Source organism: Castanea sativa, chromosome 2, assembly GCF_040712315.1.
Source record: "Castanea sativa cultivar Marrone di Chiusa Pesio chromosome 2, ASM4071231v1".
NCBI classification, from domain to species: domain Eukaryota; kingdom Viridiplantae; phylum Streptophyta; class Magnoliopsida; order Fagales; family Fagaceae; genus Castanea; species Castanea sativa.
This window is the reverse complement of record NC_134014.1, coordinates 23,038,481-23,063,047: the sequence shown is the minus strand read 5'-3', so window position 1 is coordinate 23,063,047 and position 24,567 is coordinate 23,038,481. Positions and strand designations below refer to the sequence as shown.

The window sequence follows — 24,567 nt, the reverse complement described above, 5'->3', positions numbered from 1 at the left end:
AAGTGTAAAATGATTTACGGTTGTGGGGTGGGTATTTTACGGTCAACTGAAATCTTTTTTCAGTTTGATTGTAATTTTCTGTGTTGTCAAACACCAGCAATGGTGTAAAACAATTCCAAGAATTCAATTACACCTAAAACAAACGTAGCCTTAATGTATTGATGATTGTGATTGTTAGTTATTGTGTTAAATATATTATTTTATTGTATTTTTTATATTATTTTAATGTTAAATGTTAATATAAAACCTTTGTTGTAGGGTGTATTATAAAGTAGGTTGTTAAAATAGATAAAGTAGTATTTTGAGTTGCTAAAAGCTAAATATTTTTAGATGTTTTATTGTGAATGCTCTAAGAGTACAAAAGTAAAAACATGCATTTTTTCTTTCTCTTTTCTTTCAAATGATCTAATATATGAATTTTCACATCATTAATAAGGGTACAAGGGTACAAAGGTAAAAGCATGCATTTTTTCTCTCTTTTCTTTGCAAACAAACAAAGAAAAGATAAAACTCTCACATTTTCTTCTTTCCTCTCTTTCCTATATCCAAACGCATCAAAGGAATTGTAATTGAAATTTGGGTTTCTTAAGAGTGTTCTTGTCCACTATTGTATTTCCTTATTTTTATAGTGAAATTTCTTCGTCATCACCGTGGAGGTAGGCAGATTGCCGAACCACGTAAATTCTTGTGTTCTTTGTGTGTACTTGTTATTTAATTTCCGTTTATTTACTGTTATTGATTTGAGTCCTGAGGTGTTATCGGCATAATAAGTGGTATCAAAGCCAGTTAGGATTCAATTCTTTGAATACAGTAAAGATGTCAAGCACAAAGTATGATGTAGAGAAGTTTTGTGGTAAGAGAAAATTTTCTCTTTGGCAAAGGCGGATGAAGGATCTCCTAATTCAACAAGGAGTTCATAAGGCCTTGCTTGGGAAGGAGAAGAAACCGGAAACGATGAAGGATGAAGAATGGGTAGAGATGGATGAGAAAGCAGCTAGCGCTATTCGTCTTAACCTAGGTGATGAGGTCATTCACAACATCGTAGAAGCAAAGACCGCAAATGAGGTTTGGGAAAAATTAGAAAATCATTATATGAGAAAGAATCTGACGAACAAGTTGTACGTGAAGAAGCAATTGTATAGTTTTCATATGAAGGAGGGTATAAATTTGTTGGAGCATCTCAACAAGTTTAACATGTTGAACACCCAACTGTCAAGTTTTGGGGTGAATTATGAGGATGAAGATAAATCGTTACTCTTATTGGCATCGCTTCCTACTTCTTTTGATCATCTAGTGACTACGTTGATGTACGGGAAAGAGACTATAGTACTTAAAGAGGTGACTAGTGCTCTCTTTTCACACATGAAGATGAAGCAAGATGGTGATGGTTCTCAGGCTGATGGACTTATTGTAAAGTTTGAGTCAAGTAATATGGGTAGAAGCAAATCAAGAGGACGGAACTCCAACAGGAACAGATCACAGTCTAAATCACGTGCAAAGAAAGATGTAGAGTGCTTTTATTGTCACAAGAAAGGGCACTACAAAAATCAGTGTAAAGATTTGAAAGAGCATTTAGAGGAGAAGAAGAATGGAAAGAAGCCCCTAGAATTAGCTAGTGTTGCTAAAGAAACATCAGATGACAGTGAAATTGGTACAAATTTACTTTCAGTTTCATCAGGTAACAATGTTCTATTGGAATCTTGAGTTTTAGATTCAGCATGCTCATATCATATAACTCTAAAGAAAGATTAGTTTGACACATATAAGCCTTACAACGGTGGTATGGTCCAAATGGGTAATGATGCTACATGCTCAGTTATTGGAATTGGTACTGTGTAGATCAATATATTTTATGGAGTTGTAAGAGTTCTTAGTAATGTCAGACATGTTCCAAATCTTAGAAAGAATTTAATTTCTTTAGGATTATTGGATGATTTGGGCTATTCATACTCATCAAAGGGTGGAATCATTAAGATTACCAAAGGTGCTTTGATGGTGATGAAGGAACAGAAAGTAAGCACGCTTTACAAATTGATTGGGAACACAATTGTAGAAAAAGTTGCAATCACTACTCTGGTGGAGTCCAGCACTAATGACACAAAATTATGGCATATGCGACTTGGCCATATTGGTGAACGTGGTCTGTTAGAGTTGCACAAAAGAAATTTATTGAAGAGGGTGAAGACATGCAAGCTAGACTTCTGCAAGTATTGTGTGTATGGGAAGCAGCATAGAGTTAGTTTCAAGATAGGCTCTCATACAAGTAAGGGTGTTCTTGACTACATTCATTCAAATGTTTGGGGCCCAATATCAGTTTCTTCTCATAGCGGTGCTTAGTACTTCGTCAGTTTCATTGATGATTACTTTAGGAAGTTATGGATTTATTTTATGAAGCATAAGTCTGATGTGTTTAGCATATTTTAAAAGTGGAAAGCACAGGTTGAGAATCAGACTAGCAGGAAGATAAAATACCTTAGAACAGATAATGGATTAAAGTATAAAGATAAAGAATTCATAAGATTTTGTGAATTAGAAGGTATTACTCGACACTTCACAGTTAAAGGAACTCCACAGCAGAATGGGGTTGTAGAGAGAATGAACAGAACCTTAGCAGAAAGAGCCAGATGCATGAGATTGAATGTAGGGTTGCCTAAGGTATTTTGGGCAGAGACAGTTAACACATCAAGCTTCATTATTAATAGATCTCCATAATTAGTCATTGATTTCAAGATTCCAGAAGAGGTTTGATCAGGTAGATTAGTTGATTATTCAAGTCTAAAAATCTTTGGTTGTCCACCTTATATGCATGTGCAAAATGGAGAGTGTTCTAAATTGGTCGTATTTCTTGGTTTTAAAAAAGGTGTCAAAGTCTACAGGCTTTGGGATCCAATCTCAAAGAAAATGGTGATCAACAGAGATAACATATTTGATGAAGCCTTTATGTTGAAATAGAATGAAGTAGAGACATGTGATGATATTCCACAGAAGAAATTAATTGTTGAGGTGGAGTTTGATGAGAATAGTTCACCCAGTGATAAGGGTGATGCTGAGATTGATCCACAGCAGCAACAAGAAGAGTCTTATTCAATTGCTAAAGGTAGAGAGAAGCGAGTTCACAAAGCACCACAGAGATATGGCTTTGAAGACATGGTTAGTTTTGCTCTTGGAACCAGCGATGGAGATCCATTTACTTTTAAGGAGGCTACAAATAGGAAAGACAATGATAAATGGCTTGTAGCAATGTTAGAAGAGATGGAGTCACTACAGAAGAATAAGACTTGAGAGTTAGTGAAATTTCCTAAGGGAAAGAAGGCTATTGGTTGCAAGTGGATATTCTGCAAGAAAGAAGCATTGTCAAAAAAGGAAGGTGAAAAATTCAAGGCATGTTTTGTGGCAAAGGGTTATTCACAGAGAGAATGAATTGATTATAATGAGATTTTTTCACCAATTGTGAAGCACACCTTAATTCGAGTAATCCTAGGATTTGTGACAATGCATGACATGGAGTTAGAGTAGCTAGATGTGAAGACCACATTCCTCCATGGATATTTAGATGAAGAGATTTACATGTAACAGCCCGAAGGCTTCAAAGAACTTGTCAAGGAAGATTATATTTGTCTGTTGAAAAGATCATTATATGGCTTGAAGCAGTCTCTTAGGCAATGGTACAAACGGTTTGATTCATTCATGGTTCCACATGGGTACATGCGCTGTGAGTATGACTGTTGTGTTTATTTTAGAGTACTTGCTGATTGCTCTTATATATTTCTTGCTCTATATGTTGATGGCATGTTAATAGTTGCAAAGAGTAAATAAGAAATTGTGAAGTTGAAGTCTTTGTTGAGTAATGAATTTGACATGAAGGATCTTGGAGCTGCCAAGAGGATCCTTGGGATAGAAATTCATCGAGATAGAGGGGCTAGTAAATTATGGTTATCTCAGAAGGGATATCTTAAGAAGGTGTTAGAGAGGTTTAGTATGCTTGATGCAATACCTGTTAGTACACCACTTTCTGCCCATTTTAAATTGTCTTCACAGTTGTGTCCAAGTTCAGATGAGGAGTAAGAGTATATGTCTAAAGTGCCATATGCGAATGCATTTAGGTGTCTCATGTATTTGATGGTGTGCACTAGGCCTGATATTTCTCATGTAGTCAGTGTGGTATTTAGATATAAGGCAGATCTAGGCAAAGAGCATTGGAATGCAATAAAGTGGATCTTTAGATATCTTACAGGCACTCGTGATTTCGGTATCCTATTTGATCAGAGAGCTAATATAGTAGTTGTGGGTTATGTGGATTTTGATTATGCAAGGGACCTTGATTCTAGAAAGTCCATGACAAGCTATGTGTTTAGGTTTGCTAGTGGCCCAATTTGCTGGAAGTTTACACTACAAGATGTAGTTACTTTATCCACTACAAAAGTAGAATATATGGCGATGACAGAGGCAAGAAAAGAAGCTGTTTGGCTTAGTGGACTGATTAATGAGCTTGGTTTCAATCAGGATAGCATGGTGCTACATTGTGATAGTCAAAGTGCAATTCATTTGGCGAAGAATCAGGTTTATCATGCAAGAATAAAACATATTGCTGTGCAGTATCACAAGATCAGAGAATGAGTTTCGTCTGGTGATATTTCTTTGTCGAAGATTCTCACTAGTGAGAATGCCTTTGATATGTTAACAAAGCCAATTCCAACTGACAAGTTCAAGCACTGCTTGGACTTGATTGATGTTTGCAGCTTGTGAGCCCTTAAGGGCTAAGGTGGAGGCAATGGAGGAGTTTGCTAGTGTAGCTTGATTAATTCAAGCCAAGGTGGAGATTTGTTGATGTGGGCTGTGTGACTTGTATTGCCAAGCCCAAGTCAACATAAGTTGATAGAATTCCAATTATAATAGGAATCTTATCTAGCCGACTTAACGTATGTATCCATATATATGTGATTAGGTGCGGCAAAGTTGATTGATAAGAGAGAATTCCAATAACCTATTAGGTATAGCCACATAAGAGAAAATGGAGAAAAAGAGAGGTAGTCAACTTCTATCCTTATTGTTTTTGTTAGAGAGTACTAGGGTGTAATTGAGATTTGAGTTTCTTAAGAGTGTTCTTGTACACTACTGTATCTCCTTATTTTTATAGTAAAATTTCTCCGCCGTTGCCATGGAGGTAAACAGTTTGCCGAACCACGTAAATTTTTGTATTTTTTGTGTATGCTTGTTATTTAATTTTCACTTATTTACTGTTATTGATTTGAGTCATAAATTACTATATGCACAACATGAATTATTTTCTTTTCTTTTCTTTTTCTTTTCTCTTTATCTTCCCTTCCTCTTTTCCTTTTCCGTAGCCACAACCAAACACAGTGTTAGTGTTGTGTGGGTAAGACTATTTGAAGTTGCACGGCAGGAGTATGATCCGTTAATGTCTCATTCTGTGAACACATATCCCGAGGGTCTGGCTGGTCTAATCAAGCATATTAGCCACCATATGTGGACCGGGATGAGTCTCAAGTAGTACCGACAGCAAGACAAAATTGATGTCTTGTCCATACTCCATAGCTTCCCAACGCAAAATGTGATTGTTATATTTATACCCCAATAATGTTAACCCAAGGGTTTGGCTTGGGTTTGAGTGTCTTCAATGTCTTGTACAGAACCCAATAATGTATCTAAGAATTGATGTGTTAGCACTTAGCAACCTACCGTGTCAGAATTCTTATCCTCCTTATGGAATATTGATCAGGTTAAAGACGAGGAAACTTTGTAATTTCTCAATTTTCATGGAAGTTAACAATGGAAACGGATTTGGATCAGGTGTATTGCACCCGGTGGAATTCACCCCTTTTATCTCTCTTTTTTTTTTTTTTTTTTTTTTTTACTTTAACTCTTTAGTTCTTTTTTAATATATTTTATTTAATGATTAAGATTGAAAGTTACTTTTTTAACTTTCAATCTCAGCCATTGAATACAATTGCACCAGGTACAATACTCTATTGCACCAGGTGCAATACTCTATTGCACCTGATCTAAATCCGAAACGAGATAGGATTAGCTCTCTACAGTCTAGTCTAGTCTAGTCTGGGTTAATATAATTTTGGTATGTTTTGGTGACAATTTTTTAAAAAGTTTTTTTTTTATAAACTTTTTAAAGTTGTACTTTAACTAACTTTTAGCAAATAAAAAAATTTCAGCTAAAAAACTACATATAAAACACTCCTAATTAGGCATAAGGGACGTGAAATAATAATGTTCTTTCCACAACCTTTACAAATTCAAAATTTGAAAAGGTAAGAGACAAAATTTAAAGAATCCCAAATTTTAGGGGTATGTTTTGCAAGTTTAGTCTACTTTTTTTTTTTTTTTGGTGCAATGAATGTTTGAGAATAATTTATTTATCTAAAACTGAAATTTTTTGTTTAAAGTAGGTTCTGTTTGGATAACTTATTTTTTGCCAACTTATTTTACTATTCAGCTTATTTTTGTTATTATTCATGGCTTTATTGCACTTTTTGGTACTATTCATGTGTCCTACTGTACTATGTCAACTAACTTTTACCTTTACCTATAGTATTTTCAGCAAAATAAGTAGATCTCAAACAGACATGTACTATAGAAAAAAGTTAAAAGCTAGCTAAATAATACAGATGTACAGTAGGACTCATAAATAGTTCTAAAAATAAGCTAAAAACTCTAATAAACTTCAACTTTCATCGCTTTCCAAACACACTCTTAAAATAATTTGTTAATGGACCACTAATAAAATGTTTCTAAAAATATTTTCTAAATCAATGCCTTTAAGAATACAACAAGGATTTAGTTAACAGGTGTCCTTAGGAAATTTGTTAATAGATAATTTTAGAAAAATTTCAATGTCACTGTCTAAGGAAATATAAAAAATTTATTGAAAAAATCAGTTGTGTTTTTCTCATAAAAGGTTTCTAAAATTATTTTCTAAACCAATTTTCATAGGCTTCGTTTGGTTAGGGGATCAAAAAATGGAATAATAGAAAATATTTTAATTTCCCCTCATGTTACTTATTTGGAGGGGTGAAAAAGTTGAGTGATGAAAACTCTTTTATTTGGTTGAGAAAAAAAATGAGAGAATAAAAAATGTAAATAGTATAAATTTACTCTCGTACTCCTAGTAGATCATTTTTTTATTAAAAAAATCCTATTAGGGGAAAAAAATCAAAGTTAAGGTAAAAAGATTAAAGCCAAATGTGTAACTTGAAGTTAATAAAAAAAACTATCAAAAAATAAAATAAAATGAAAAAAAGAAAAAGAAGAAGAAATATCAATGTAACATATATGTGAGGGAGGACCAGAGGAAGATGGGTAATTTGCATAGAGAAAATTGAAGAACCCACCATTTACTTCCCCCTCTCTTCTATCAACCAAACACACCAATTATCCCATTTTCTCTCTCTTATTTTCTATTCATCCACATTTTTCACTTTAACCAAATAAACTTTAGGGAGATTTCTTAACTTTTTTCATATAAATATTATCGTTCCATCTTCAAGTGTGGCTGTGGAAGGAGGCTCCAAGTACAATTTTCTATAATGTAATTAAAATGAAAATCAACAATATTGCAGCCGTTGAAAGTTAGCAATAAATATATTGCCTAATAACCACCGGGCTTTGTAACTTAGGTTGCGTTTGTTTCAACGGTAAATCAGTTTCAGAAATTATTTTTCAAATTTGTGTGTGTTTGGTAGCAACTGAAAATTTGGTCAACCGGAAAATCACTTACCTTTGACCGTAAAAAAGCCCTTCCCACCCGTAAAATAACTTCCGTTTCTATTTTACCTTCAAATAGAAATTTTCCAGAAAACAGAGAGACAAAGCACGAAGAGAGAGAGAGCACGAAGAGAGAGTAGAGAGAGTGAGATCGCACCCCAACCCACGCCGGCGAGATCGCCATCGCCATCGCCAATTAGATTCGCGCCGCTCAACGCTCAAACCCATCTCCGATGAACCCGGTCTGATCGTGCTCGCCTTCGCCTCCGACTCCGCCTCTGCCGCGCGATCTCGCCTCAATGTCGAACCCAGTCGCCTCTCTCTCTCTCTCTCTCTCTCTCTCTCTCTCTCTTCGTTCTTCTCTGACCGGATTTGATGAGTTTTTTTTTTTTTTTGGGTTTTGTTCTTCTGTATTGAGAAATGATATTTGTTTGAAAGCTGAGAAAATGTGAGCAACGAGTAGAAAATATATTTTCTATAATATTTTCAAGATCACAACCAAACACTTGAAAATATTTTCCAAAGTATTTTTTAAAATACTACTAAACACCTAAAAATATTTTCTTTTCTCAAAAATATTTTCAGTTAAAATTATTTTACACCCAACCAAACACAACCTTGTATCCGATTTCATTGTAATCTTGAGTTCAGAGTTCTATCCCCTATAATCACTTAGGAAAAAAAAAATTTATATATATATATATTGCCTAATAATTGGATGTGATATGATTTCCATCCACGCTCCTCGACAAAATCGCATGTGACTTGACATATCTAAATTAATATTTGCTTACAGGTATTTTGTGTACAATTTTTATTTTAAATCATAGAAAGAAAGACTAGTCCTCTTCACGAGCATCTTTGACACTTGACACACTTCCATTTAATAATTTAAGTACAAGGGAGCGACGTGGACAAAATCTAAATGAGCAGGTCTAAAATGGAGGAGCCTATGTGAAAAATTTATGTCATTCACACTCTTCTGTGTCTTTTCTAAGAATAAAAGAGCACGTTCTCTCACTTTGTTAAAGCTACAAGATGGGTGTATTTGCTAGCAAGAACATGAGCAATTTAAGTGACAAAGATGTTAAAGGGTTGAGGGAGAAGACAAGGTTTCTTGAGAAGGAAGTGAATGAGATGGTACATGAGAGGGAAAAAGAGAGCAAGGCTTATGAGGAAGACATGTTGGTTTTTGCATTTAAGGAAGCCGAGTGGAAGCAAGAGAAGAAGAAGCTAAGAGAGGAGGTAAAGAGGTTGAGGAAGATAGTGGATGAGAAAGAAGATAAGATTAGAGGGATTGGGGAGAAGAGTGAGAAAGAGAAAGAGTGGGAATTGCTGGGAACGAGCTTCTTGGTGGAGCAAATGAGGGAGGAGAGAGCTCGGAGAGATGAGGCTGTGGAGAAGTGGAAGCAACTATATCTTGCTATAAAGATGGAGCTTGATGATCTCATTCAAAGAACAAATCATGGTACGTGCTATATCTCTCTTTCTCTCTCGCTCTCATAATCACATACTAAGCATGTACTATGATCTCATCGATGTTTGAATTTTGTTCTTTCTTTCAACATATTCACTCTATAACCTCAGTTCTACAGCTCTACAGTTCTACTCTTGATACAATTTATGAAATGTACATTTGATGAAAATGAAATTATTATGGTTATTACGTGAAAAATGCACAGTTTCTTTTATGTAGCAATATGCAATATAGGATAGGAATGCAATGACCTTGGTTCTAATCTGTTAGTCTAGATGTGTAATCTTCATCTTGCCCACCACCGAGCGCGTTGGTCAACTGGTAAGGGGTTGTCCTAGCTTAACCAAGGTCTCGTGTTCGAGCCTTGGGGATGCAGCTGCGTTAAAACTCGGTTGGGAGAGCTTTGCCGCCCTTGTGGTCCTACCCGGCTCGAATCCGGATTTAGTCGGAGCCCCTGTGGTTCCGGACACCGGGTGGTTTAACCAAAAAAAAAAAAAAAAAAAAAAATCTTCATCTTGCCCATATCCAAATTGTGAGATTATTAATTATAGTATTATAGTTGTCATAAAATCTGTAGTGCCTATGATTGAGTGCATATCATAGGATGGGATTTTTTTTTAAATTTTTTTTAAGGGCGGTTAATGACAACGATAGTGTCAGAGGTTTTAAGTATTTGATTATTCTTCTAGTTGTGTATAGCCTTCCAAGTAAATTACAAAGGAAGGAATCTTTTGGGAGACAATGCTGGCTACAGTTTTGACTTTTTTTTTTTTTTTTTTTTGAAGAAACGGTAGGGTCTTTAGACACTCACAACTCCAGGCTTAAAAGATTCTCTAGGCCAACCCTTGGATTTAGAAAGGAAACGTTTCTTTTCACCGACAGTTATATAGTCTATATATTCAAAATATACACATATTATTTTTCAATAATATACACACCTTTTATAGTAACGACAACATGCAAGACGCTTTATTCATGAGAAAGAATATTTCTAAATTTTACTTTATAGCAAGGCCTTTTCCTCTTCTTCTTGTTTTCTTCTTCTTCTTCTTCTACTTCACTCTTTGCTATGGAGTGTTAAAATGCTTTGTTTTTTTCTGGGCTCAAAGGTGTCAAAATTCTTTGAGAACTAATTAATTATGCAGATATATGCAATTCTCTGTTTTATGAGAGAATATTACGGTTTTATGAAATCACCTCCTTACAGCATGAAAAACAAAAACCTACACATATTGTAGAAAAGAGAAGCAGAACAACTCAACTATATAGGTAATTTAATTTAGGCAGTGAATTAAGGCCTAAATAAAAGAAATCTCTCTATTGACTAATATAATTTATTTTATTTATTTTTTTAACATTTTAATTAAAAAAATTTCACCCAAAAAAAATTTTAAAATTAAGGTTCCCACAGTTTCAAAACATAGAAGCCTTTTTATTTATTTTTTATTAAAACATATAGAGAGAAGATTAAGGTCCCACTATATCCCACTTTTTTTTACTTGTACTTTTAAAGTCTTCATACACATTTGCACCTTTGTAGCTATTGTCACATCACATCATTCTGAACGAAACTTGCCAACGTCTCCACACACATTTACACCTTCTTCATGCTTGTTAATTATTATCACGTGGGTTGAAGTGATACATCAATCCACTTTTGTTATTTTATTACAATATTTTTATAATTTAGTTACTTTTTTAAACAATAATTTAATTAGTTCTTACTTTTCCCATCTGTACCGGTCATTTTTTATATAATGAAATAGAACCAATCCTTTTTATTTTAAGTAAATTATTTAATTTGTATATTTTGGATATCAATGGATGTTGCACAAAGAAAATTTTCAAAAAAAATTAAATCAAATAAAAATCCTAAAAGATCAACCATGTCACAAAAAAGATTAAGAGAATTAGCAAAATAATTAACCAAAAAAAAAAATGATAGCAAAACAAAACTTGAATACAAAAATTTAATTTGTAAGTTTGTATCTCATAAAGCAAAAAATATATTTTTTAAATAAAGAAATATAAAAAATTAAATACATTATCTAATTAATATTTAAATTTAAGAAAGTGTCCCACGCTTGAAGTTTGCTTTTGGTTACAAAATTTGTTAAAACAGCCCTTAAGAGAGCCCTTATAAGACCATCTAATAAGTTACTTTTTTTCCATTTTACATAATACTAGGAATGTATTAATGCCTATTACCAAAATACATAAGTGAAATGGAGGCTTATGAGGTGTTTGTTATTGTTATTTAAACAACAGTTTTTAGTGTTTAAACAACATTTTCACATATTTTTTTATCCATACATATTTCTACAAAACAATAACAGCATTATTAAAAATCTCAAAATCTCATACTAAACGCTTAGTAATTCAACACCTCCTCTTTTTTTTTTTTTTTGTTGTTTGGGTACGTAAATGTTAACATGCCACATTGTTCAGCAGGGGATGTACAGTATTGGAGAGCAGAGGAAGAGGACATGATAGAAGAGTTACAGAGGGAATTGCTTGCCAAGGAAGAGACTATCAAAGCCTTAAAAGAGCAACTAGCTTCTATAGAGCATGAAGAATACAAGAAGGAACGAGAGATTGACATATTGAGGCAAAGCTTACGAATTATGAGCAGTAAGAAGCCATCGCGTATCACCAAGAATGTTGCCTGAATGTTCCCTAGCGTTAATTAGTTCCTTTCTTGTAACTATAAAATCATAACGCTATTGATGCACAGTAAAATTAGTGTGTTTTACAATGGATTCATTCAATAGAAGGAAAAAAAAAAGAAAAAGAAATTGGCCTCCTTGAAATTTTTGTTACTATAACTTGAGAGAATATAGAAAGATAATTGTTAAATATTAGCATTGATACACCATGTTGAATATGCTATTATGGATGCGGAAGCGAAAACATAAAGTATAGAACACAATAACACAAGAGGATTACGTGGTTCAGCCTAACGGCCTACATCCACGAAGGAAACCCTAAAGGGCTACATCAATAATATATTAGAGTGTAAAACAAATCATGCGTATTCTGATACCATAACATGTGTATATATAGTAGACTAAACCCTAAACTAATAGACTTCTAGTACAAGTAGGAAACTTGGCTTGCACACAAAGTAGAATTAGGCATGGGCTTATGCTAATGGGCTAATATATCTCTAACACCCCCTCTCAAACTCAAGATGGAAACTTGATGAAATCTTGAGATTTGATTAGGTTGAAAAGATCCCTTGAATGAAGTTTGGCTCTGTGACGGTGGCTTGAGAAATGCAATGGTCTTGCAGTGTTGATGCGACTTCTAACGGTGACATGACTATACCGGAGAATTTTGATGGCAGCAGTGGAAAACCAAAGAAGATAAACGCAGCGAAGAAACACCGAGGAAGACAAATATTGCTCTTAATACACCGTAAGGACAGAAAACCATGGCCATAGGAAGGTAGCTCTGATACCATGTTAAATATTAGCATTGATATACCATATTGAATATGTTATTATGGATGCGGAAGCGAAAACATAAAGTATAGAACATAATAACACAAGAGGATTACGTGGTTCAGCCTAACGGCCTACATCCACGGAGGAAACCCTAAAGGGCTACATCAATAATATATTAGAGTGTAGAACAAATCCTGTGTTACAATGAACCATAACATGTGTATATATAGTAGACTAAACCATAAACTAATAGACTTCTAGTACAAGTAGGAAACTTGGCTTGCACACAAAGTAGAATTAGGCATGAGCTTATACTAATGGGCTAATATATCTCAAACAATAATAATGATAGTCACACATTCTTTATTATACATTCATCGTATATACATGAGATATAGACTTAAATCATATTTTAAACCTAAGATTTTAAAAATACAACTTAAAAAATGAATTTTGCAATAGCAAGTGTATAATAAAATTTTCCGTAATGAAAACTGAGCTTACCAACTTCTCTATTTCACTCCTATTTAAGTCTTTGAATTAAAAATAATTAGCATATATTCAGCCAAAAAAAAAAAAGTATATGGCCAAAAGAATTGAAATCAGTGGCTAGTTTAAGCTATATTTGGAGAGGCAGTATTCAAATATAAAATGAATTGGTCATATGGTCGTTGGTATTATGAAGAGACGAAGCATTCTAGGAGAGTCATACCCGTCTTTTTGCCTGACCTCTTCGACGTTCATGATTGGACAATGAAAATGGGAGTGACTATGATGATAATTAGACCATATTTGTTGTGTCAAAGTCAGGATAACACAGCGGAAACTTCGCAATGGTAATCAATATGCGTCCAACTGCCCAAGCAGTCTTCCATTTGCCCATTAAATGAATTTTGTTTGTTTGTTTGTTTGTTCACGGAGAAGATAACACGCTACCCGCTAGGCCAGAAAGTCCAAAAAATAAAAATAAAGAACAAGAAGTGGGCCCATCCTGAATCCCTATCCTACTTTATCACTTCCCAGAATCGCAACCCAAGTTTCAAGCCTCTGGATCCCTATTTAAGGACACCACACCCTTAATGAAGTGGACCCATCCTGGCCACCCACCTAGCCCAGACATCATCAGATCAAGCCATAAATGTGTCCTAAAATTACCTTGAGAGTCCAAAAGGGTAAAATTATAAAATGGAAAAGCAAGACCAAGGCTAAATCCTAATGCCCTGTTTAGATGTTTAAAAAATGAAGGAGAGTAGAGTAGAGAAAGGAAGAGTAATTTAAATTCATTATTTGGAAGTTTTTTAAGGAATGAGGGGGAGAGATTTGGAGGGGTTTGAGGGGGTTTCAACTACCTCTAACCCCTCATTTTTAATTTTCCCAAATTGGAGAGATTTGAAGGGAGAGTAGAGTAGAGTAGAGTAGATAAATTATTGACTAAATGAATTCTCCAATTTATCCTTTTTAAATTAACAAAATTACAAACCAATTAATCATAGACCCATGTTGCAATTTTTTCAAATATGGGTAAATTTGTCTATTTAATCATTTCCTCTCCTCTCCATCCCAATTTTAAAAATATCCAAACAAGGGAAATGGCTAATTACTCCCTCCCCCCTTACTAATTTTAAAAACATCCAAACAAGGTGGAGGGTAATCATTTCACTCTACTCTCCTCCTCACTACTCTCTTTTCATCTACTCTCCTCACTCTCTAAACTTCCAAACAGGCCATAAAGGCGAGGGTAGCTGGAAGGGTAAGCTTCTCTCTCATGTAGGTAGGGAAATTCTCATCAAGGCGGTAGCACTCTGGAAGGGTAAGCAATTTTTTACCTATATAGCTGTGCATTGTAGCAATGTAGGTAAAAAAATTTACTTATACCATCACTATTGTAGCACTCTTTTTGTATATAATGGTGCTAAAAATTATTTTTTAGCTTTTTAGCATCACTGTTTTGGATGCTCTAAGAGCAACCACATGAGCTCGTGTAAAAGATTTCGTCTATTTTACACAAAAAACTTACTTTTAAGATTTTACACATTCACTTTTACAAAACACCCACATCAGTTCATCTATTCTACCACCTTTATTAATTAAATAATCAATTTCCTCACTTTTTTATTATTTCTCTCAACTGCTAGACTATATACACACGCTCTCTCTCTCCTTCTGTTCATTTCTGATTCATTTCTCTTTCGCTCTCTCTCTCTCTCTCTCTCTCTCTCTCTCTACCCATTTCAGATCAACTCTCCCTCTCGATCAACTCTCCGATCCACGAGCTCTAAGCTCCGATCTACTCTCCCTAGCTCCGACCGCTCCGATCCACGCTCCGATCTACTCTCCCTAGCTCCGATTCGAGCTTCGATCTATTCTCCCTAGCTCTGATCCACGAGCTCCGAGCTCCGATCCACGAGCTCCGAGCTCCGATCTAGTCAAGCACTAATCAAGCTCCGATCAAGCGCCGATCTGTGTTTATGTATCTATGTTTTTTTTTTTTAGCAAGTGTATCTGTGTTGATTTTCTGTGTGGATGTGTTTGTGTATGGGTGTGTTTGTGTGCATCTGAGGAAAAAGAAGAGGATGAGGAGTTGAGTTTTAGCTGGGTTTGTTGAGCACGGAAAAGAGAGAGAGAAAAAGGAGCGAACAAGAATGATAAAATAATGAGATAAACGAGCTACAGTAACCGTGTTAATATACACGGTTACTGTAGCTCGTGGATGGATTTACAAAATTTTAGACATTTTTAAACCCACTAATGTGGGTGGATTTTTTGCTCAAAATGTGTAAAATTGGTAGTTATGTCTATTTTAGAAGTTTTTACATCAACTGGTGTGAATGCTCTAAGGACTCTTTCAGCAAAAATCTACCAAACCATAATACTCTAATCTAATGTCCTGCATAGGATTGGCAGATACAAATAAAGGTCTAAGCGCCTCACCACTACAAAGAAATCCCATTGGCTGGCCTCCATAAGAACTAGAAAATACAAGGAGAAAGTCTATAAACTTGTATCATTTTTCTTGGTAATATAAAGACTTGGGAGTAGAGTTTCACTCTACTCCCCCCACATGGATTTTCACCATTTTCACTCAACCAAAGGGATTTTCCACATAAACAGTGCTTTTTGTTTGTCTTGCGTCTTGTCCATTACATATCACGCCATAAATCATCCTTAGTCAGCCATTAATCCATGTTAATGGCGCCCAAATGTATGGGTAGTCTTGATAAACCAATAGCCAATGCCCTATAATCAAACTACCATGTACAAGGATAACTCTGGAATTAGGGAAGATAATCGCTAAACCGAAGGAAAGAGATTGGGTGAGATCAAAATCAAATCCCAATCTCAAAGTAATTTGACCTCCAATCACCTTATAAATAACGTCACCAACCCTAAAGTGTACAAAAATTCTAAACTATTAAGAGATTCGTTTTCCTCATATTTGCTACTAATTTAAGCATCAAAGAATCAAAGAATCTTCCTCGCCGGCACTCCAACAAGTCTCTATATTCTTTTGCAAGTGTTTTTCACAAATCGAGTTCAGCCCCTGATCAAACCATTTCATCATTTGTTGTTTTCGTTGTGTTTTTTTTATAATAAAAAAAAAAACACACAAAGGCATCCTCCCAAGGCATTCCAACAAATATTTTCTTTGTGCGTTACACCAAGTAATGTAGAATTGTTTTATTGGTGCTTCGCTTCTATTTAAGATTGATTTGATCCAGCAAAGCTAATAGAAGCCTTCTTCACGTATTAAATTTCTGAAGGTTGCGTTTGAAACTCAGATTTGGATTTTAAATTAATAGATTTGTTTAAATTAATAGATTTATTTTCTTTGGGCGTTACGTCAAGCAATGTAGAATTTTTTTATCGGTGCTTCGCTTCTATTTAAGATTGATTTGATCCAGCAAAGCCAATAGACTTCTAGCCTTCTTCACGTATTGAATTTCTAAAGATTGTGTTTGGGAATTTGGATTTAGATTTTAAATTAATAGATTTAAAATAAAGGAAATCCATTGATTTTAGGAGTTATTTCAAATCCAAGCATTTTAAAGGTTTAAAATCCTTGGTAAATTTGCCAAATCTATATCCTTGACTTTTTTAAACTTTCCAAACAAGTTATTTGAATTTTAATCACCCAAATCCAAATCCAAATACCAAAATCATGTCATCCAAATACACCAAAAGTGTATTATCCAACGACAGTAATATTCTCTAGACAAAAGCGACAACAAAAAACCAAAACTATATGTAACCATTAGAAAAGGGATTTTTGTGTTTTTTTATCCATTGTTATTTATCAAGGAAACTTGAGATTATGTTATGTCGTTTGTTCTTTTTTTGAATTTCTTCTACCTATCCATGTTACCATGTGTCATGAAGTAGTTTAATCGTTATCAGAATGAAGGTCATGGAATTTCTTCATACTTCAAAGAGTAATGCTACTAACAACATTTTGTACAATAGTTGAGTTGGCAAGTATTTATTGATTCTCATTTGAACCCATTATTAGTATCATTTTATTATCTACCATTTACAACATGTTATATCAATAGTTAGGAAATATTTTGTAAAAATTATTATGAACTTAAAGTTGTTATTGTTCCTTCTCTTAAAATTCTTGCTCAAGGCTTGATAAACTCCGGGAGATCAATCCAATCCAATCCAATCCCATGGACACGGGCCAACGCACAAGCATGCACACATGGTCATTGGCATTCATAGACTTCCTGTAGTTCTACAGTCTTATCGAATCCATGTGGTCCATCAGCGGAATGCTAGAAACTTGTAACAGCCCAAGGAGCGAGATTTCAGCACCAAGTATGGCTAGTCTTTCATAGCAGCATAAATATTCACATAAAAAAAAAACACGAAAATAAGAAACCCCTTGAGCATTTTCCTAAATCAACCACTTCAGCAACGTTTCTGTCACATCAGGGCTACCTTTTCTCAGTCTTCATTTGATGCCAAACGCAAACAAGCAAATACAATTTTAGGCTGTGTTTGTTTTGGCTGAAAAGGGTTTCAGAAAATCATTTTACACCCCTATATGTGTTTGGTAAGCACTGAAAATTGGGTCAAACGGATTTTAATTTTCGGGTTGACCGTAAAATACCCCTCTTGGCCCGTAAAACCATTTCAGGTCTTATTTTACCTTCAAATCATTTACACTCCTCACACATCCTCTCGAAGCTTCTCACACGCACTCCTCACAGACACTCTCCAAGCTCAGTTGTGACCGAGCTCCACAGCGCAAGACAGCACCCGCCGCAGGTCAGCCCTCCCTCATGCCAGTTCGTGGTCCACCCACAGTCCGACGACCCATAGTCCACCGACCCAGAGTCCGCCAATCCACCCATGGTAAGTTTCCTCCACTGTTTGAACAAAAAATGTCCAACAACCTCACCATTTCCGGCTAATCCACCCTTCATTTTGTCTGATCCAACCTCCGATCCACCCTCCATTTTGTTCGATCCACCCTCCATTTTAACCCAACAACCTCACCTCACCTCACCTCACCTCTGACCCACCCTCTACAAAAGCCATTCCACATCCCCTCAGACCCATCTAGCCAAAACCTATCTCAGATCCAATCTATATATATATATATATATATATATATATATATATATATATATATATATATATATATATATATTTATTTATTTATTTATAAAATTATTTATTTAAATACATATTTATTTACTTTTTATAATTATCCATTATTTATTTAATTATTGATTTAAGAAATCTGTGTTTGTTGGTGTTACAATTATACAGAAATATATGTGCATAAATTTTGTGTTGGTTGATATCAATGTGAATTCTGTGTTGATATAAATTTTGTGTTGTGTTGGTGAATGTATATGGCACCTTGTGAAGACATTTGTTTTGTGTTGATATAAAATTTGTTTATATACAGTGTTGGTGATATATTGTGTTGATATGAAATTTGTTTAAATTTTGTATTGATATACTGTGTTGATATAAAATTTGTTTTGTGTTGTGTTGGTGAATGTATATGGCACCTTGTGAATCCTATGGATACACTGCCACAATGGTTGTGTCTTTTCCCTTGATCTTGAACTGGGCTTGTTATGATATTTATGTGAATTTGGATGGTTTAACAAACTTTGAACATGACTGTATATACTGATTGTGTTAGAAATCACGGGTGTTGTGTTGGTATATGATTGTGCTTTGCTGTTTTCTGTTTGTGGTTGTTTTTATATACTGTGTAATCAATTGCATGTTTGTTTACGTACCTGTTAGACCATAGTGTTTGTGATTTTTTAGATGAAGAAAAAAACCAAAGCCACAATTGTTGCCTCAGCTGCATCTATCCTCCTTGTGGGGGTTGCATTGTTAAGGAAATTGCGGCGTAGACGACTGCCTAGGGCTCCTTATGTTAATCATGCAACCGAGAGAGAGGAATACATAAATAGTATTCTGCATGGAAGTGAGAGACATTGTGTGAATCAAATTAGGATGAAGCCTATAGCTTTCCACCACTTATGTCACATCCTCATTGAGAGGGAGCACGTATGTCCGACTGTTCACATGTCTATTATGGAGCAAGTGCTAATTTTCTTACACATTATTGGTCATAATGTGAGGTTTCGTGTAATTGGTAGTCGGTTCCATAGATCGACTGAGACTGTTCATAGATACTGTTAGGACATATGTGTTTCACTTGTTTAGAACATATGTCATTCATTATTTATGTAAGTGGTTAATCCTTTGACAAAACGCACTTTACTTGTATTTGGATAGATCTAGGATGTGTTTAATACTTCAAAGAACATGTTGTTCAAGTCTAGTATTAAAGCCATGAAGATTGGACCAAGAAACAAGTGACAGAAAGGTGTTTACTAAAGCTGGACACTTGCTGGACACCTGATGGATAGCTGCTCGACAGATGCTATCTATTGAGGTTTAATGAGGCTCGACAAGTGCTATCTATCGAGGTTACAGAAATCAGAATTTTCAGATCTGATTTTTGGGCCAGGCTTTTGTATTTGTGTAGGGTTTCTTTTCTCACAACCCTAGACATATATAAAGCATATTTTAGAGGCCGTCACATAAGAGAATACAAGGAGAACATATGCAAAAGGTGACCGAAGTCTTATTCTCTCAAAAAAAGAAGAAGTTACTGCGTCTTTACGCCTTAGGGTTTTGTAACCAAGTGCTTCTTGATCTTCATTGTTGATGAAGTGAAAAACTTTGCAACCAACATTCTTCCTTCTTTAGTTGGTGAGTGAGTCACGTATTGGGATTCGTGCAAAAGAGTGAGTCACGTACTAGGATCCGTGCATCAAAGGGTGGCGTTCATATATTGAAGAGTTCAGAGGATCTGAAGCGGTAGAAGGTTTTTGCTGTGAGTTCATCTACAGGGATTGTAGAGTCTAGGGACAAAAGTTTTGTACTAGATCTGAAACTTCTCTTTACTATAGTGGATTACTTTTCGGGAAGGTTTCCCCCCAGGTTTTTTACTGTGAAACTGGTTGGTTTCATTAGTTTTCCTAGGTCATCATATGTTGTCTTCTTTATTTTTCTGCTGCACTTAGTTTTGACATGATATTGATATTTAGTTGTTTTAACAAGTTTTATGCATAATAAATCTAATTAACAACTTGGGTTTAAAACTTATTAATTCTATCAACCGGGGTCTAAATTTCCCAACAAATGGTATCAGAGCAGGTACACTCTGATTGGATTAATTTCCTGAGTGTGATCCTTGACCCCCGTTGTCATGGATACTTTTGGTGAGTTATTAAAATTTTTGAGCTTTTTAACTCAATTGCAGGGGAATTCTAATTCTTCTATGTCCTTTAGTAGTCATACTAGGACACGTGTCTTTTCATCTTCACGGCCAAAGACTCGTGCTGTGTGGGTGAGAAAGGAGCCTAAGACTTAATTGTCTTTTCTGTTTGTCCTCTGATTTAATTCTTTCTATCTAAAGTAGGACTCTCTTTGCTTGATTTATTTTCTGCTTTTGAAATCATGCTTTCATGCATCTGCATTCTTCTATCATGCCTTTATGCATTTGCATCTTTCTTTCATGTTGTTTGTCTGTTTTTGTTTGGTTTATTAGGCTTTATTTTGTTTTGTTTTCAAAATAAAAATTGAAAAAATCAGAAAAATGCAAAAACAGTATGTGTTTGTGTACATCAGTTCTTGTGAACCTTAAAATGGCCATTGAAACAGAGTTTTCTAAATTTTGTATCTCTTGTAGCTTAGATGAGTATTTTTATGCACAACTAAGCAAGTGAGCTTTGTAGCTCTTTATTTGTGATGAGTAAGGTTAAGTGATCTCTTAAACTTAACACTCGTATCACTCTTTTTGACGGGTAGGACTAGAAAATCCTAAGAGAAATGCATAAATAACCATCTCACCACTGTTACCCGTCAATCATGATATGACATCTGTATGTTTCGGCATAGCAAAAGTGCAATGTCAAAAGCTGAACATAACTGGGTATTTCTTTTTCTCTTTTTCATATACCCATGCATGATTTGCTTAATAAAAAGAAAATATGCAAAGAAAATAAAAGCAAAAAGATTAAAAATGCTTTAAATATGATTGCAAACGTGTTTTCTAGGAGATGTGGGAGTTATAGGATGTACCTCAAAGGTGATAGTCCCCATCAAACAGTTATGATTGTGTGTGAATTAAAGTGATTTTCTCATATTTCAAATCGTCATAACATAGAGACACTTATGCAATATTGCGATGTTTTCACACATAACACGCAATATTCTTTGCTACTCTTGATACATGTGCAGGTACAATGTGATTTGGCCATCACAAGGTTTACATGTGTTGATGTATGCTCACTAAACTGCCTTAACTTATTTTTGAAATATAAAATCAGTTAGACGTGTTTAGTGTGTGTGTGTGTGTGTTGGGAGCTATATGCTTCACTCTTTGTTGGTTGAGAGATGTTTTTGAGAGGTTAAAATGTTGGTTGGGTTATTGGCTGAGTTGCATGTTTGATTGCATTCTTATCTGTGTTTTTCTCCTCTTTGAAAAACTGTTTGTAAGCCATCTCGACACCTTCTTGACACCTCTCGATACCTGGCTTATCTGTCGAGTTCTTCTATTGCATCTTATCGCAATCTCAACACCTCTCGATAGCTAGGTGAATCGATTGAGAAAGTTCCTATCCCCTCAATAATTTCTCGATAGCTTTTCGATCCATCGAGGTATACTCGATAGCTTCTCGATACCTCTCGATCGATCGAGATCCTCTGCATGCATTTGTTTTTCACATGTTTTGCATGTTTCCTTTATCTTGTTATCCATAGCATCTTGTTTCATTACATCCATGCATGTTTATGGATTCTTTGTGCCCCCTTGATCATTTTTTATCATCTTTATGTTTCTCGAATGAAGCTTTATAGTTTCCTGTACCCTCTGTCAATCGTGTCAAAAAGGGAGAGAAATTGGAGACTTTGTGGTTTCTTTCTTTAAGATTCTACAAGTTAAGGGGAGAAATACATGCCTTTGTAAGGGGGAGATGTGTTTCATCTTGTTAGGAGGAGTGTTTACCTCTTTGTTGTTGTAGGAGCTACTTTTAGCTTCATCTTCTTATACCTAGGTCTTGTAACCATTATTACATACATTGTGCTCATTTTGTTATATATATATATGATGTTGTATGTTTCTTTCACTTATCTCTACATGTGTTGTGTCTTTTCTTTCTTTATACACATGTTTCTTTATTTTTATGCAATCTATTATTTCTGTTTCACACTAAAATGCCTTGATGAGTTTTATTTAAAGTGTTTCAGAAATACAAGTTGTCAAACTCTACTTGTCATACACTCTCTTCTTGCAAAGTTTTTCAAGAGTTTGTGTTAGGATAGATTTTATTGTATTCAACAAGTGTATATGAGTTCAGTGATTTATAACTTCTCTCATATGTTCATTTGTTGGTTATGGTTTTGTCACAGATTGCCAAAGGGGAAGATTGTTAGGACATATGTGTTTCACTTGTTTAGAACATATGTCATTCATTATTTATATAATTGGCTAATCCTTTGAAAAAACGCATTTTACTTATATTTGGATAGATCTATGATGTGTTTAATACTTCAAAGAACATGTTGTTCAAGTCTAGTATTAAAGCCATGAAGATTGGACCAAGAAACAAGTGACGAAAAGGTGTTTACTAAAGCTGGACACCTGCGGATAGCTGCTGGACATCTGGTGGACAACTGCTCGACAAATGCTATCTATCGAGATTTAATAAGGCTCAACAGATGCTATCTATCGAGGTTACGGAAATTAGAATTTTCAGATCTGATTTTTGGGCCAGGCTTTTGTATTTGTGTAGGGTTTCTTTTCTCACAACCCTAAACATATATAAGACATATTTTAGTGGCCGTCACATATGAGAATACAAGGAGAATATATACAAAAGGTGACCAAAGCCTTATTCTCTCAAAAAAAAAAAAAAACTGCTGCGTCTTTGCGCCTTAGGGTTTTGTAACCAAGTGCTTCTTGATCTTCATTGTTGATGAAGTGAAGAACTTTGCAACCAACATTCTTCTTTCTCAAGTTAGTGAGTGGGTCACGTATTGGGATTCGTGCAAAGGAGTGAGTCACGTACTGGGATCCGTGCATCAAAGGGTGGCGTTCATATATTGAAGAGTTCAAAAGTTCTGAAGCGGTAGAAGGTTTCTGCTGTGAGTTCATTTACGGGGATTGTAGAGTCTAGGGACAAAGGTTTTGTACTAGATCTGAAACTTCTCTTTACTATAGTGGATTGCTTTTCAGGAAAGTTTCCCCCTAGGTTTTTTACTGTGAAACTGGTTGGTTTCATTGGTTTTCCTAGGTCATCATATCTTGTCTTATTTATTTTTCCGCTGCACTTAGTTTTGACATGATATTGATGTTTAGTTGTTTTAACAAGTTTTATGCATAATAAATCTAATTAACAACTTGGGTTTAAAACTTGTTGATTCTATCAACCAGGGTCTAAATTTCCCAACAGATACTTCCAGGTCGTCCTCAGGGGATCCTGAAATTATATATAGCTCTAATAAGACTGCCTAGCGAAGATACACCCCCAGAGATAAGGAATAGCAGAAGGTTCTACCCATATTTCAAGGTAAATATTGCAACTTGTGTATTTTTGTAAATTGTGAAGATTTGTGTAATTTTAAACCATTATGTCTGTCGAAAATTAGGATTGTGTTGGAGCAATAGATGGTACACATGTTCGTGCATCTGTGCCACCTGAAATACAAGGAAGGTTTCATGGTCGCAAAGATGGAACCACGCAAAATGTGTTAGCTGCCATTAGTTTTGACTTAAAGTTCACTTATGTATTGGCTAGATGGGAAGGCAAGGCACATGATTCACGTGTATTAAATGATGCATTTGCTAGGCGAGGGATATTTTCAATTCTCAAAGATATTATAGGATTACTTCACCTTTTTGGTTTATTAGTTTAATAAATATTGTGCGTTTTCCTAAGAATACTAGTGATTTGGTTTAATTGTTGAATATATGTAGGTAAATATTATCTTGGTGATGCTGGGTATGATAATAAAAATGGAATTTTGTCACCTTATCGGGGTGTGCGATATCACTTGAAAGAGTTTAGTGATTATCCTCCTAAGAATGAGCAAGAATTGTTCAACCTCCGACACTCTTCATTGAGAACTACCATTGAGCGAGTGTTTGGAGTGTTGAAGAAACGTTTTTGAATATTGCATGCAGAACCATTTTGGTCTTTTGAAACCCAAGTGAAAGTAGTGTTAGCATGTTATGTGGCTTATAATTACATTACGGGGGTTGAACCAAATGACCATATTATGAAAGCTGCAATGAACCAAGTAGAGTCTAGTGGCCCCCAACAAGAAATACAGCCACGTCGGGACCCCGTTGGATACATTAGACTA

At 35.1% G+C, this 24,567-nt stretch overlaps 1 protein-coding gene across 2 annotated transcripts; it reads left to right on the top strand.

The window, feature by feature from the left end:
- The first annotated feature begins 8,570 nt into the window (after window positions 1–8,570).
- LOC142626341 (uncharacterized) lies at window positions 8,571–12,024 on the top strand. Of its 2 annotated transcripts, none has more exons than XM_075800164.1 (2): window positions 8,571–9,205; window positions 11,666–12,024. In XM_075800164.1, the coding sequence occupies exons 1-2, from the start codon at window positions 8,776–8,778 to the stop codon at window positions 11,881–11,883; spliced, it is 648 nt and encodes a 215-aa protein (XP_075656279.1). In that variant the 5' UTR covers window positions 8,571–8,775; the 3' UTR covers window positions 11,884–12,024. The 2 variants fall into 2 exon arrangements, with proteins under 2 accessions (XP_075656279.1, XP_075656278.1); XM_075800163.1 differs by having other exon boundaries at window positions 11,663–12,024.
- Window positions 12,025–24,567: the final 12,543 nt, after the last annotated feature.

Coding starts and splice junctions, on each gene's coding strand:
- LOC142626341 (XM_075800163.1), top strand. CDS start 8,776: ATGGGTGTATTTGCTAGCAAGAACATGAGCAATTTAAGTGACAAAGAT. Junction 9,206..11,662: donor CATTCAAAGAACAAATCATG/GTACGTGCTATA, acceptor CACATTGTTCAG/CAGGGGATGTACAGTATTGG.